Source organism: Apis mellifera, linkage group LG14 (genome assembly GCF_003254395.2).
Source record: "Apis mellifera strain DH4 linkage group LG14, Amel_HAv3.1, whole genome shotgun sequence".
Lineage (NCBI taxonomy): Eukaryota > Metazoa > Arthropoda > Insecta > Hymenoptera > Apidae > Apis > Apis mellifera.
Window position 1 is genome coordinate 3,000,756 of NC_037651.1, and position 14,787 is coordinate 3,015,542.

At 22.1% G+C, this 14,787-nt stretch overlaps 3 protein-coding genes across 6 annotated transcripts; 1 reads left to right on the plus strand and 2 right to left on the minus strand.

Moving 5' to 3' along the window:
* Positions 1 to 200: 200 nt before the first annotated feature.
* LOC413294 (mitochondrial 2-oxoglutarate/malate carrier protein-like) lies at positions 201 to 2,497 on the minus strand. The gene is made up of 5 exons (XM_026445086.1): positions 2,281 to 2,497; positions 1,887 to 2,020; positions 1,129 to 1,299; positions 643 to 742; positions 201 to 569 (listed from the first exon to the last, which is right to left on the minus strand). The coding sequence occupies exons 1-5, from the start codon at positions 2,460 to 2,462 to the stop codon at positions 368 to 370; spliced, it is 789 nt and encodes a 262-aa protein (XP_026300871.1). The 5' UTR covers positions 2,463 to 2,497; the 3' UTR covers positions 201 to 367.
* Positions 2,498 to 3,281: 784 nt separating this feature from the next.
* On the minus strand, positions 3,282 to 7,433 carry LOC113219228 (IQ motif-containing protein H-like). The gene is made up of 6 exons (XM_026445087.1): positions 6,978 to 7,433; positions 6,011 to 6,506; positions 4,689 to 5,853; positions 4,135 to 4,390; positions 3,686 to 3,887; positions 3,282 to 3,579 (listed from the first exon to the last, which is right to left on the minus strand). The coding sequence occupies exons 1-6, from the start codon at positions 7,373 to 7,375 to the stop codon at positions 3,310 to 3,312; spliced, it is 2,787 nt and encodes a 928-aa protein (XP_026300872.1). The 5' UTR covers positions 7,376 to 7,433; the 3' UTR covers positions 3,282 to 3,309.
* Positions 7,434 to 8,251: 818 nt separating this feature from the next.
* LOC724804 (dymeclin) lies at positions 8,252 to 13,384 on the plus strand. 4 transcript variants are annotated; one of them, XM_026445090.1, is made up of 12 exons: positions 8,252 to 8,747; positions 8,926 to 9,229; positions 9,308 to 9,511; positions 9,815 to 10,059; positions 10,245 to 10,460; positions 10,624 to 10,799; positions 10,911 to 11,036; positions 11,156 to 11,269; positions 11,352 to 11,567; positions 11,642 to 11,824; positions 11,944 to 12,060; positions 12,766 to 12,936. In XM_026445090.1, exons 2-12 carry the CDS (start codon positions 8,943 to 8,945, stop codon positions 12,934 to 12,936), a joined length of 2,055 nt encoding a protein of 684 aa, XP_026300875.1. In that variant the 5' UTR covers positions 8,252 to 8,747; positions 8,926 to 8,942. The 4 variants fall into 4 exon arrangements, with proteins under 4 accessions (XP_026300875.1, XP_026300874.1, XP_026300876.1 ...); XM_026445089.1 differs by having other exon boundaries at positions 8,256 to 8,649; XM_026445091.1 differs by having other exon boundaries at positions 8,310 to 8,455.
* The last annotated feature ends 1,403 nt before the right edge of the window (positions 13,385 to 14,787 follow it).

The following is a 14,787-nucleotide window of genomic DNA, read 5'->3' on the forward strand; positions in this document are numbered from 1 at the left end:
ATTTATCTAATATTTTATTATTATCATTATAACCATATTTTTTATACAATTATATAAACTGTTAAAGATATAGTTAATATTTCAACTTAAGATTATAATTTATTTGCAATAAATATTGTAATATTATATTTTGTCTTATAAACAAAATTATGATATTAATATATTTCTATAAAATTACAAAATCAAAGAATCCTATATTCATTATTATATTAAATTATTCTATTAATTATTGTCAAAGTATTATTCTATTCAGATTGTAAACAACGAAACATGTAATTAAATGGAAAAATAGAATAAAATTTTTTTTTTAGCTCGCGTTATTCATAATCTTTTTTGCGATAATATTTATCAAAATAAAATTCTAAATCTAATCATCTTTTACAAGGAACATATTATATGCGTATTTAAACTGTTCAAGGCATATCATAGTAATCACGGCATAAGGAGCTGATCTAATATAATATGGAAACCATCCACGATACAGTGCAAATATTCCTTCCTCTTTCATTGTTATGACCAACATCCGAGGTAAGCTTGGTGGTGTTGTAGGTAAAGTCCAATTTTGTACTCTATAACGAATAAAAAAATAAGAATATTTTTTATCAATAAATAAATATAATAATTAAAGTTTCTAAAAATTACTTAGTTTTAACTACATCCACAGGAAGTGATGCTAAACACATCACTGTTCCAGAGATCATTGATGCGATAAATTGCAACCATAAACCTTCTTGAAAGAGACCTATAGTTATTAATATTACACGTAATTATATATATTTATATATATATACATATTATTATTAAATATATAATTAATTTTGTTTTTTTATAATTATATGAATTATGAAAATTCATTCTAATTTAATTCATTCATTAAAAATTAATAAATAATTTTTTATAAATAAAAGAAATAAAAATTACTACAGAAATAATTATACAATTAAATTAATTTATTTAATATTTATATTTAATTTTCAATCTTTAAAAAATTTTTAAGCTTTAAGTTAAAACTTAAAAAAAATTAGTTTTCAAAAATTAATTAGATAAATAATAAATCAATTATTTTATAAATCTATTCGATTGATAAAATATTTTTCTAAAATTGATAAGCTATTATAATTCATATACCAGTATCTAGTAATGATACTTTCGCTCTACTGTAGGTGCCCAATTGAGTTCCATTCACAAGTGCCCCTCTAGTCATCGTTGGTATAGCTCCTCTCCATAATCTACCAATACCCTCCGTTTTATAAATAGTAACTAATCCAGTGAAAGCATTTCTGTAATTCCGTCGTTTCTCTAAAAATTCATTCTTTAATTTATGTTTTTCCAATATTTTTTAATCAAAAAAAAAGAAGATTAAACTTCGTCAAAAAATATTTATTTATTTGTATTATTTTAATATCTTATTTTTTTTTCATTATTATTTAATTCAATAAAATATTAACAGTAACAGAAGTTTGTAAAAAAAAAAAAATAGAGTATAAAAAAAAAATAAAGATTAAAATAGAGTATCATAAAAAACAAGTATTTTCTATGGCAATATAAGATTGAAATTCTTTTTTTCTCTTCTTTTTTCCTAATTAATAAAATTTACATAATCTATATACCTATATATTTATTCATGAAAAGAATATTAATGTAGATTTGAAAATTCTATAAATTATTTATCTTATAATATTAAATTGAATATGAATTATTTCATATAACATTTAAAAGATTCTTTTTAATTTTTTTCTCAACTCTCTTTAATTGAAATTTTCTTTATATTACTTATAATAATTATTATTATAATTTATTTACACAAATAATTTGCATAAATAAATTTTTCATATATATTCTTTAGAAAAGAAGAATGAAACTTATTATTTAAGAAAAATACTTACCAGGGGGTAATTGTAGATCACCTACCATACGAACTAAAATCAAATCGGACGGTGTTCCAACAAATGCACCAACAGTACCAGATATCATTCCAATACCGAGCATTGTAGCATAATTTAAACGACCAAAATAAGTCCTAAATTTTAAATTTTATTTCTTTTAATTAATTTGTTATAATATTTAATTAATTCGTTATAATATTTACAATTGAATACCATAAATTATATAAATTATTATATATTATAAATAATTATATAATTATTATAAATGATTTATATAAATATAAAGATTTATATATAAAAAAAATATGAGAAAAAATATTTTCTAAAAAATCAAATTATTTTATTAAGAATTAATATGGAATTAATTAATTAAATTAAAAAGTAGTATACTTACTGTGCTAAATCATATAATGTAGTATAGCAGCCAAGTCTTGCAGTGCTATATGTTAATTGTCGAAGAATAGCTGCAGTCCAACCAACATAAAATCCCCGAATTCCAATTTCTTTTAAAGTCTGTTTTATTGTCTCTTGCAAAGATGTTTTTGTAATTTGCATACGTAACTTGGCTAAATCCATAGGATACACTGAAGTTTGTGATATGACACTGCATGTCATGTAAAAATAAAAAGCCAGTATTAAAAATTAAAAAATTAAAGATAAAAAATATAGAAAACTTTTCATATTTAAATTTATTTTAAATTAATTTTTAAATGAAAAGAATTTGTATATTTGTTATACTTTTATATTTTATATTTATATTAAATATGAATTAGAAAAGGAACATATTGTTCTAATATATTTATCTATTAATTTAAATTTATATAAATATAAAGATTCTTATTAAAATTTTAAAATAAAAAATTAAGATAAAAAATTAAATCTTCAAGTATGAATAAAAAAATATAAAATTAATATAAAAAATATAAAATATAATATAAAAAATATTAAACATTTTACCCTGATAATCCACCAATAATGAAATTAACATAAGCAGGCAATTTTTGATCCTTATGAACCAATAATAATACTGAATCATCATTTATCAATAAATTATGAGATTTTACTGATAAAAAATACATTAATCTTTGTTAAAATTTGATGAAATATATTATTTCAAACTAATTTATTGTTTCACGATTCATATGTGAGAATTTAGCAACATTTAATAATTCATATAGTCTGTTTGTTTATATATGTGAGTGTTAAATATGAAGTAACCAATACTTTTAATTATCATAATAAGATGAATAATCATATTAATCGCTATATGAATAAATTATTATGTATGATATAAATAATAAAGAAACAAAAATTAATGAATTGAATGAATTACAAAATAAATATTCAAAGTTAAAAATCTATTATATTCTATATTATCAATAAAAAGTAGTAATATGTATATTGATGGATAATTCGTGATAATTTAAAAACTTTTTAGACATTTGTCGGTATCATAATCATTATAGCTGACTGAAAATTTCAAAAAGTAGTCACTAAGAATTGGTAAATTTGTTTCTGGCTTCTGCTTCGTTTTCAATAACAGAGTTTTATGCAATTTTTCCAAACATTTATGTATCATTTTCAATGTATTGATCATAGCAGGGCTAACAGCGACCATTTGAGCAAGACTTCGAATTTCTCCATCGTGTAGAAGTATGTTACATCCTTGTCTTTTTATTCTATCATAAAAAATCTGTAACTCGAAAATGAATTTTTCAAGTTAAAAAAAAATATATTATGATGGATAAAGAAAAAAGTGAAATGTATTGCATAAAAAAAAAAATAGTAAATAAACGTACATTACATGACTCGAATAAACTTTTGAGATGATGCCATTTATAACTGGAAAATCTACTATGATGTAGTTGAGTAATTGCAACCGCGAATCTTTTTACAGTTTCATTCCACTCGGGTGTTTTATTTGCTAATAAAAGAGATGAATTTCTTTTTTCCATTTGCGAAGGTACTACAACATCGCTGATAAAATTATCGCTCTCAACACTATTTAAATATAAAATGAAATTTAAAAAATTCTTTCAAAAGAACAAAACTTTAGATAAAACAGCATTAAAAATTGCACAATAAAATTTATTTGAAAACTTATTAAAATTTATTATTGAATATAATAAAATTATTAAATAAATAAATTTTAACAAATTCCTTCAAAAAATATTATTGATTAAAGAATATAAATATAAATATTTTTTAATTTAAAAAAAGATTTTTTAAATCGACTTATTTTACTTACTTATACCATCCATTAATTGCAAATTTCATCCACTCGATATAACTTTGCAAAGAGGTATAATAAGGAAATACGTTCAATATTAATATGATTAATCTTTCCTCTTGCTTATGCATATAGCAATAACAATCGACACTTAAATAACCAAAGTATCCTCTATTTTGTATATCTTTAGCGAATTTGTTCACTATTGGATGTAAATTTGAAATGTCCACAGAAGTTTGAGGTAACATATAAATAGTTGTACCATATGCTGATTCTGTTAATAAAATAAGATATTTATTAATCATAAAAGAATATCATTATTCTATTTTTAAAACATTAACATTTATTATGGCACACTTTGTATTTATAGGCCATTTTTAGAGAATTCAATTCAAAAAAAATGCTCGTATTTGAACTTGCCGAATTCATTTTGACATTGTTAATCAATAAACAAAAAAGAAATTAAATGGTTATACATAAAAAAAATAATCAAAACGTTATTTTCCATATTCAGATATTAAAAATTGATATGAATATTGAAGTGATAAATGTATAAATATATAAAATGATACCTAAGTTTATTCTATTGGCGCTGCCCAACCATTTAGGTTTCTTTTTGGTCATTTTCGCTGGGATAAATAAAGAAAGTTGAACCGATTCGGGATCAGGCGGAATTGCTTGGATTATGCATCCAAATTTTTGCACATGTTCATAAAACTTATCCCAATTAGCATATACCCTCGACAATCGTGTCACGCTTCGTATAACTAACGGTATATGGTTCCTCATTTTCTTAAGATACTCTTCTCGCAGGCTCGGTTGGGCTTCCCAAACGTCCTCATACTTTTCCCGTTCCCGCCTTAACTGCGGCATGAACGGAACGCTGATATGATTGATCAGAAAAAATCCGCAATGCTTGCCCACTATACCGTAATTCAATTTGAACAACCACGTGCTGATTTCAGTGTGAAGCACCATTAACTCGGACAAAGAGGAGCAAAGACTTTCAAAGTCTGTTATATGCCTTCTGTGTGGTGGTTGAGAGAGGCCAAGATTCTCGATTATCTCGCATATGTTGGAGGCGTTTAGAAGTATTCTTTGTGCCTCCATGTCGGGGCTCAATAAAGGAAGGTTCAGGGTACCGGCCAATCTCATGTCACATTCGTCGACAATGTAAGGCAAGAAGTAAGCCAATTTTCCCTCGATCTTCTTCTTGATCTCATTAATTGATTCCTGGGAACAATGAAGGATCCTGGATACGTTTAAAGAAAGTTTTTTAAATGTATCGATCTGCGAAAGAGCGATGAACGTGATTCGTTTCGCGACTTGTTCGCTAGGTGATATGGACTCGATGAAATCGTTGTACATTATTAATATGTCTTTGATAGGCTTCACGGGTAGGATATAGATCACCTCGCTGTTTTGATTGCGAACGAAACAGATTCGCAACAGCATAACATTTTGATAAACGGTCAACAATTTTGGATTGATTATTTCGCGTAATTCTAAAGGATAACCCATGGACGGTAGGTGCACAACTATGTGCGGTTGTAATATCATCGAGTCGAATTCTATACTAAGCTTTTGAGTAAGATCTCGAGTTTCTTGCAAAGAAACCAGCATTTTTTTTAGATAACGTCGATGCATTTCTTTCTTTGCTTTTAACGAGATCCAGAAAAACCACATGAGGCTGGCGGCTATGTAAAGATGCGCCGATTCTATTTTCTTCTTTCGTATCTAAAAAATGAAATTGGTTAGATATATTTAATTTTTTTATTTTTATCTCGTTTATTTCTATTTTATTTTCCTTAAGTGCTTAACTTTATTCCGATAGAATCTAAAAATAAAATGAAAATGGAATGATTAAAGTTATCCAATTAAAAATAATATTTACCCAATATCCACGCCACTGAGCTTGTATTAGTGTCGCAGCTGCAGATCTCTGTTCGATTTTTTTAAACTGTAACTTCAAACTCTTTAACCAAATAGCATCTTGTTTGTGTGTCAAAAGAGGAATTAAATCTGTTTTCGATAATACAAAATTTATCATCGTAACGTTTGACATAAAGTCGAAAGTTGCACGTGCGTCCAATTGTAACAAAGGTATCGAACGTTTCTTTGCAATTTTTTCGATTTGTGGGCAAAGAACTAAATGCCACTTTGAACTATATTGTCGTCCATAAAGATCTAAAACTTTTGTCCAAACATCGTTAATCTTAAATTCTCCATCAACGAATTTTAAATTGTTCAATTTTGAGAATTCATCTTTCAGAGAGGAAACAGTGTAAACTTCCTTGTGCTTAAGAAGCTGAAGGAACTCTATGATTGATGACGGTTGAATATCATTTATATCAGCTATATCAGTAACAAGTTTGAAAGCAGTATCATTCCTTTAAAAAAAAATTATTATTATTATTATTATTATTATTATTATTAATAAATTAATAAATAAAAAAAATATATATACGTATATATTTATATATATTCTTATCCACAATAATCTCCAGATATTTGTTAATTTTAAATACAATATTTATTAAAATTATTTTCAAATTAAATATTAGTTTTTTTTAATAATATAAACGATTATTATTGATAATATTTATCAATTTTATTTTGTAATTACGTTTATTTATATTATTATTTCTATATATATATACTAATATAATATATATTCATAGGATATTTTTAAAAAGACCGATCAATTTTAAAGGCCAAAATATAGAAATTGGTATATATTAAAATTGATTAAAATTTATTTATATAATTTTAAGCAATTTAAGTTTGGATTAGATTATAAAAGACATTATATAATAGAATGAAATATCTTAAAAAAATAATAGATTAAAGAAGTTACCTACAAATCAATTCGTTTTTCTGGCAAGGAGAACATACTTGTTCTTAGCCAAACAATATCTTGCATAAATTTCAAATCATGCTCATCGAATTCCGTATGTTCTTCTTTTCTTGGTTGTTTCAAGATATTTTGGGTATCATCAAGATTCCATACAGTTGTATTCTTCCAAGTGCAATGACAGAGTTCATCATCATCCGGTTCGTCAAATATATCATGATATATTTGACAAGATTTTCTCATCTCCTCCGGAGATATATAAGATGGTGGTTGCATGCGACCTTTTATTGATGTTATTAAGTCAATATTCAAACGTATGAAAGTCTCCTCGCATAGTTGTTCCATATTTATAAGCTCTTCTAAAATATACTTGTGGAACATGTGAACGTATTTTAGAGCGGCCATACTGATTTTCTCATTCTCCGAACTATTCGCAAAAAAGTAAGACAAATTTAATATAATTATTATTTTCAAACTTATAAATAATTATTTGTTAATAATGTTATAACTCTGATTTCAAAAAGGACTTCTTTTTTATTATTAATTATTTAAAATTATTTAAAAAAAAATTAAAATTTAAAAAGAATTTGCTTTTAATACGAATTATCAAACGTTATCTTGAATTAAATTTAAATTTAAATTTTTATGTTATTCAAAACTCTTTTTATTATAAATATTATGAACTAACCTGTTTTCTTGAATTAATTCTTTCTTACGTGTATTAAGAAAATGCTTAATAAGATTAACCTGTTCTCGTATTCCTTTGATACAAGATTTTAGCATATCTAAAAATTGCAAATTTAATTCTTCGTTTCGTAAATTTTTATGATAACGATTCATTTTAGTAATTTTATTATAATTTTTATTATTTATATTATTTATTTAATAAGATTTTTAATGTAGATAAAACATAAATATGTTTTAAATATTTATTTTAAAAAATGTATTTATATACATGATATATAATAATATTGTTATTAAAATTACATTAATTACAACTTTTTATTCAATTGAATATGTTGCAATTAAATATATCTATTTTTTATTGAGGGTGTCATTATTTTATATTGATTTCATTTATAATAACTATAAATCATGATCTAAATAGTAATAAATATTTTATTTATTAGTATAGATATTAAATTTGTATTCAAAATATAAATTGATGTAATCATATCATAATTGTAATGTAATCGAAAATATATGTATAAATTTGAATAAGAAATAGATTCAAATAATCGATTATCAGCATAGCCAGATTGTGACGTATTGATACGTCATTTTAATGATGTGGAATCAGTTTCCATGTGTTATATTCAATATATATTTTAGTTTTTATTTTCTGATGATACTTTTATAATAGAATTAAATGCAATTACAAATTATTGTTAACTAATTAAATATGTATATTTAATGAATAACAAAGATGGCGCTCATTTTGATTTATCTATATATTTGTAAAGTGCTCATTTGACATGTGAAGAGGTTATATTCCTTCCTGTTTCTCATTACATTGATATTGCCTACAAACGTATTGTACGAAAAGTTTAATGATAATTTTGACACGAAAAACACGTAGGAGCATAAAAGAGATAGTGTATGAAAGGAAATTGCATAATATATATATATTTAAAAAGTATTATTGAATTATTAAATTTCTATGACACTGGATTGTCAAAGTATGTTATATGATGTTTTCATGTGATTGAAATGTTTTTTATTTGTTTTCTTTTATGAATGTGATATGGTGTAATTTATAAATTATATTTTTATTACAGTTATGTACAATTTATTAAAAAATATAATAGATTTAATCTATAATATGAAATTATCAAAAATAAATAGGCATTGTTTTTCGTATGAAATAAAAATAAAAAAAATATTTTACAAATAAACATCATTTTTTATTAAAATTTTTAATTATGAAAAAAATGCAATATATATTTTACTTTTAGAAGTTTAAGACAAGGCAATGGGTACAACACCAAGTCGATATGATGATCTATCTAAAAATATTTATTTAGAGAAATTTTGTGGAAAAAAAAGTATTCTTCCAAATGATCCATTTTGGAACACATTTTTATCCTATAACATGAGACCACCTGTTACAAGAAATGATCAAATAGAGTTGGATTCTAGATTGGATTCTTCATGTCAACAATTACTTGCAAATAATATAAGTACTGGTAATTTTGGTAGTTTGATACAAGTTGCTCTTATGCGTGCTAGCAATTTACTTGCACCAATGCAAAATCAAAAGTATGATATTTTTAATATTATATTTTAAAATTGGATATATATTATATCATTTATATTATAATTAATTATAATTTGTAGAATCATATCAGCATGGCAAACATATAATGCATTGTTTGCAGTCAGATGTATATTAAAATATTTGATTGAAACAGTTGGTGAAGAAGAAATGATAAAGCATATAGAAGCACCACAACTACCAGTGCCAACACAATCAAATGCATCGTATAGATTAAAAGATCTTTTTGAAGCATTAGTTGATATTATAACAGACGTACCACTATGGTAAGTAAATTACAATAATAATATTATAATAACTCTATTATATATGTATACTATATATACTGTATGTATATTATATATATATATATATATATATATATATATATATATATAATCATTTTATTATTTCAACAATATTTTAGAATTTTATTTGAAAAATTTATTATAAACTAAGAAAATATTATTTAATAGATGGAAAGTCTAAATTAATATATAAGATCTTTTAACTTCTTATATTAAATTATACTAAATTAATATTTCTTTAAATAAAATCATATTTTATATAAAAAAAATTTATTTTGACAGTGAATTCACATATGTTGTACATCTAGAAGCAATAAATTGTTTATTAGTACTACTTTCTGTACAACTGTTTTCTCAAACTGCAGCTGAATATAGCTGTATATACAGAATAGCAATGCATTCACATTCTAGTGAACATGCTCCAGCAATGGTCTGTACTTTATTACACAATTTTGTGCAGCAAGAACATGCTCCTCCTGGTTTACTTACACAGCAACCAGGAGGAAGTATTGTTTTTAGTATAGCTGGTATGTTTAATAATAATATACATTATATATTATTGTATTATATTTTTTTATAAAATAATATATTATTAAATTGTTGTTAAATTAGTAATATATTGTTAAATAATATATTGTTAAATAATTGTTAAATTTTATATTAAATATTATTTTGTTTAAAGAAAAAATAATTTATTATTGAAACATTTTAGCTGGATTATGGAATGTAATTACAATGGGTATGGGTAGTAGTTTAAAAAATGTCCAAGTTACAAGTAATGGTACTTCTGAAGAGGAAGAACGAAAACGTGATACAGAAACACCTCTTGCTAGTCAATCACTATTACTTTTATTGGTATTAACAAATCATTGTACTGCAACCCAAAATCCTTATAGGAATGCACTTTTTACATTTGTAGATATGCAAGGCTAGTATTAATTTCTCTAAATTTATTTTAAAATATTTAATTAAATAAATTAATTTTAAAATAATAATTTTAAAAAATAAAATATGAATAAACTAATACATATGTGTGTGTGCGCGCGCGTGTGTATATATATATATATATATATATATATATATGATTTTAGAAGATTATTCCACAATGCAAGGAAAAAGTGCGTTTAGATTTAATATAAATAAATTATATAATACTATATGTAAAATACCAAACACGGATGAGGTTACATTATTATTATACATGTTGCTACATAGGAATTCAAGTGTAAAACAAGATATCATGAGAAGATCAGATATACAACTATTAGTGAGTATAAATTTAAACAAATTTAAAATATTGATTTATTAATTATTAATTATTTAAAAATATTATAAATTTAAACATATCATAAAATTTATAATTGATGTTTTTACATAGGTAACACCAATACTTCAAATATTATATCATGCTCCAAATAATACATCCCATCATATTTATATGTCTCTCATTATTCTCTTAATTTTAAGTGAAGATGAAACATTTAATAAAAGAATACACGAAATAGTAAGTATTATTTTAAAATAATCAATTTTAATTCTATTTAAAAAATTATATATATATATATATATATATATATAAAATTTGAACTAATTAATATCATTATTACGATTATTTATTTTCAGATGCTTAAAGGTGTAAATTGGTATACAGAAAGATCAATAAGTGAAATATCATTAGGAGGTCTATTAATACTTGTTGTCATAAGAACCATACAATATAATATGTTTAAAATGAGGGTAAACATATATAAAAACAAATATAAATATGATAGAAAATTAATATATAATTATATAATAAAATATTTTTTTAATTTTTTAGGATAAATATCTTCATACAAATTGTTTAGCAGCTTTGGCAAATATGTCAGCACAATTTACATCTTTACATCCTTATGTTAGTCAAAGATTATTAAGTTTGTTTGAAACTCTTGCAAAGAAACATGCTAGATTGGAAACAAAAATACGTACACAGCCTTCTGTTTCTTCCGATAATACTACTATTACAATTAATGGAACAACAGCAAACACAGACTTGGTAATCTTCTATAATAATTTATATTTCATTGCAAATAATTAATAAATAATATGTATGTTAAACATGGATTTCAGATTCAAGACTTAACAATACTTGAAGAAGTTCTACGAATGGTATTAGAGATTATAAATAGTTGTTTAACTCATAGACTTGCACATAATCCAAATTTAATATATACTCTTTTATACAAAAAAGATATTTTTCAACCATTTAGAATGCATTCAGCATTTCAAGATATTGTGCAAAACATAGATTCTGTGAGTGTTAATATAGAATATTTAATATTACTGGCTTTTAAATTATACATACATTTTTAAATTATTATTTTATATTATATTTCACGAAAAAAATTAAATGAATGTATTATATTAATCAGGTCATAAATTTCTTTTCTTATAAATTGGAGCAAAAGGATCAATCACAACTTGGTGTAAGTCAAGTTTTAACTACAATTCAGCAAGGTACTAGTGAATGGCCACGTGACCGTTTAAGGGTATGTTTAATCTACTCTTAGTATAATTTTCAGTTAATTGAATTGTGTTCTTTAATACATTCCACGCAAAGCTAAAATAATTATCACAAAAGTTTTGATCTATAACATATTAAAATGTTGAGCAGCAATAGATTGATACTACTTTAATCAATGTATTCACAGATATTTGAAATATATATTAAATGATGGATTAAATTAAATTTTTTTTTATGATATTATTGAAATTTTATTCAATTGATAGATTTTGCATAGAATATGTTAATATATACATATTATAGTATATATTTAATTATTTAAAATGCATGCATAAATCGATATATATGTATATATATATATATATATATATATATATATATATATATATATATATATATATATTTTTTATAAAATTTGAAAAAGCTATAAAAAAAAGGATATTAATCATATAAAAAGATTAATTAAATTTTTAATTAAAATACAAAAATTTACAAATTTATTTTTTTTATAATAATGAAAAAAAAAATAATTTAAATATATTTTCATAAAATAAATTATAATTATAATTATAATTATAATATAATTGATATAATTATAATACGATAATTTAAATGAAAATAAAAATTGAAATATATTTTGTTCATAAAACAAATTGTAAAATTAATTAATCATGATTTATTTATTAATTTTACTTAATTATGTTATTTATTTTATCTATATATTTTACAGAAATTTCCAGAACTAAAATTTAAATATGTAGAAGAGGAACAACCAGAAGAATTTTTTATTCCTTATGTATGGAGTGTTGTATGTCAAAGTGCATTGTTACATTGGAATGCAGAAAATATAAAATTATTTTCACCTCATAGTGGTGAACAAACGACAATTATTGTTTGCTGATACTGAGATAAAAGCTGCTGCTTGCAGTAGGTATATAATATAGCAATTAACTAAAATATTGGAAACTTCATAAAGAAAAACATTTATTTGATACGAAAGTAATATATTATTTATTGCAAAATTAAAATCAAAATAAAAATGAAAATAGAGATTAGCCTAAAATAATACAATCATTTTATATTTGGAATATTATAATACATATCTTTTTCCTTTATTATTTTATTTAATTCTATTAATATTTTCCAAAAGAATAATTCATTCAAAATGAACATTAGTTAAATCTAATGAAATTTAATTAAAATAATTTTGAAATATTTTAAAATCTTTTGAATATGCGCATGCATAAGCCTAATAAGATTATTTTTTGTATAAATCATAAATAATAGCAGTTAATCCTTTCATTGTACAGTAAAATTGGCTTTAATCTCATAAAAATATGCATTATTAAGACTGGCTTGCAACTTATTATTTTATAACAGCTATATTATTATTTAAGTATTTAAATACTATTGAATAAAAATGTCTAAATGTTCAACTGGAGCATCATCATTCACATTATAAATAAGTATAAATATTTTATACTATTCACAAAATATATAAATAAATATTATTTGTTATAATTTCCAGTTGAATATTCACGCTAAAAAAATATTTCCACATAAATATTAAATAAAATTTTTATTTAATACATTAACACATAAATATATTAATAAAATTTTTCATAGAAAAATAGAGTTAAATGATTGTTTTTTTAATAAAAAAAAAAAAAGAATTCATGTTTTTTATTGTAACATCTGTTTTTAAAAATTGTAAAAAAGACATTATCAAATAATGTTTAATTTTGAAACATTAAACTAAAATGTTAAAAAATTATTTTAAAACAGAATAATAGTATCATAATTTAAGATAAGATCTTATAACATTGTAAATCATTATTTATATAATCATGAAAAATGTTTATTTACATTTTATGTATCGTATTTAATTGTAAATATTTAATATACATTAAGTGCATGGAAACAAATTAGGAAAAAATTATTTAATGAAAATTTTTAAAAATGGCATAATATAACAGCATTTATATACATATATAATTAATGCTGTTAATGTTGAAAATGATTTTAATTTAATAATATATATATATATATATATATACTTATATTTAAAAAAAAAATAAAGAATTCTGATATTTATAAAAAATATGTCTTTATTTTATTAAATTTTTAACTTAAAAGATATAAAAATAAAAATGTTTGTAAAAATTAATAATCAAAAAATATAATGAAAGTATTCAACAATGCAAATATATTATAAAAATGATTGAATGTATTATCTATAGATTATATTATCTATAGATACACATATCAAATGTTTTATTCAACAAAATAATTTTTTTTAAACATAAAAAATTTTGATATGTATGTAAATATTTAAATGATATATATATTTAAATGAAAAATATGTAATAAATCATAAGTTAATAAATGCTATTAAATAAAAAGATTTTTATTAAAATTTATTTTTTATTAAAAATGAAGAGGGAATAAATTAATATTAACTATCTTTTAGCTTATAGGACACATTAAAATATATTTTTTAAATATTTTATGCGCAAAATAATTTCAATAATTATTTTAATAATATATATAACTACATTGAAATTTGTTCTTTGATTTTTTCTATTCTATTACACTATGCAATAAATAATAATTATCAAATGTGATTATATTATGAATATGATATTATAATGTAAGAATATATAAAATAAAATATATGTTTTTAAAGCAAATATGTACATAATTAAACTCCAATGCGTTCTATAAGCTATAAAGTTAGTTTTTACTTTTCGAA

What these genes read in the sequence shown, in the direction of transcription:
- LOC113219228 (XM_026445087.1), bottom strand. Translation starts at nt 7,375, where the DNA reads ATGGCCGCTCTAAAATACGTTCACATGTTCCACAAGTATATTTTAGAA. An exon ending in CCAGAAAAACGAATTGATTT is followed by an intron (nt 6,507 to 6,977) that starts GTAGGTAACTTC and finishes TTTTTTTTAAAG; the next exon opens with GAATGATACTGCTTTCAAAC. An exon ending in CTCAGTGGCGTGGATATTGG is followed by an intron (nt 5,854 to 6,010) that starts GTAAATATTATT and finishes TTCATTTTTTAG; the next exon opens with ATACGAAAGAAGAAAATAGA.
- LOC724804 (XM_026445090.1), top strand. Translation starts at nt 8,943, where the DNA reads ATGGGTACAACACCAAGTCGATATGATGATCTATCTAAAAATATTTAT. An exon ending in ATAAAAGAATACACGAAATA is followed by an intron (nt 11,037 to 11,155) that starts GTAAGTATTATT and finishes ATTTATTTTCAG; the next exon opens with ATGCTTAAAGGTGTAAATTG. An exon ending in TTGTGCAAAACATAGATTCT is followed by an intron (nt 11,825 to 11,943) that starts GTGAGTGTTAAT and finishes TATATTAATCAG; the next exon opens with GTCATAAATTTCTTTTCTTA.
- LOC413294 (XM_026445086.1), bottom strand. Translation starts at nt 2,462, where the DNA reads ATGGATTTAGCCAAGTTACGTATGCAAATTACAAAAACATCTTTGCAA. An exon ending in ACATTATATGATTTAGCACA is followed by an intron (nt 2,021 to 2,280) that starts GTAAGTATACTA and finishes TTTAAAATTTAG; the next exon opens with GACTTATTTTGGTCGTTTAA. An exon ending in TGATCTACAATTACCCCCTG is followed by an intron (nt 1,300 to 1,886) that starts GTAAGTATTTTT and finishes ATGAATTTTTAG; the next exon opens with AGAAACGACGGAATTACAGA.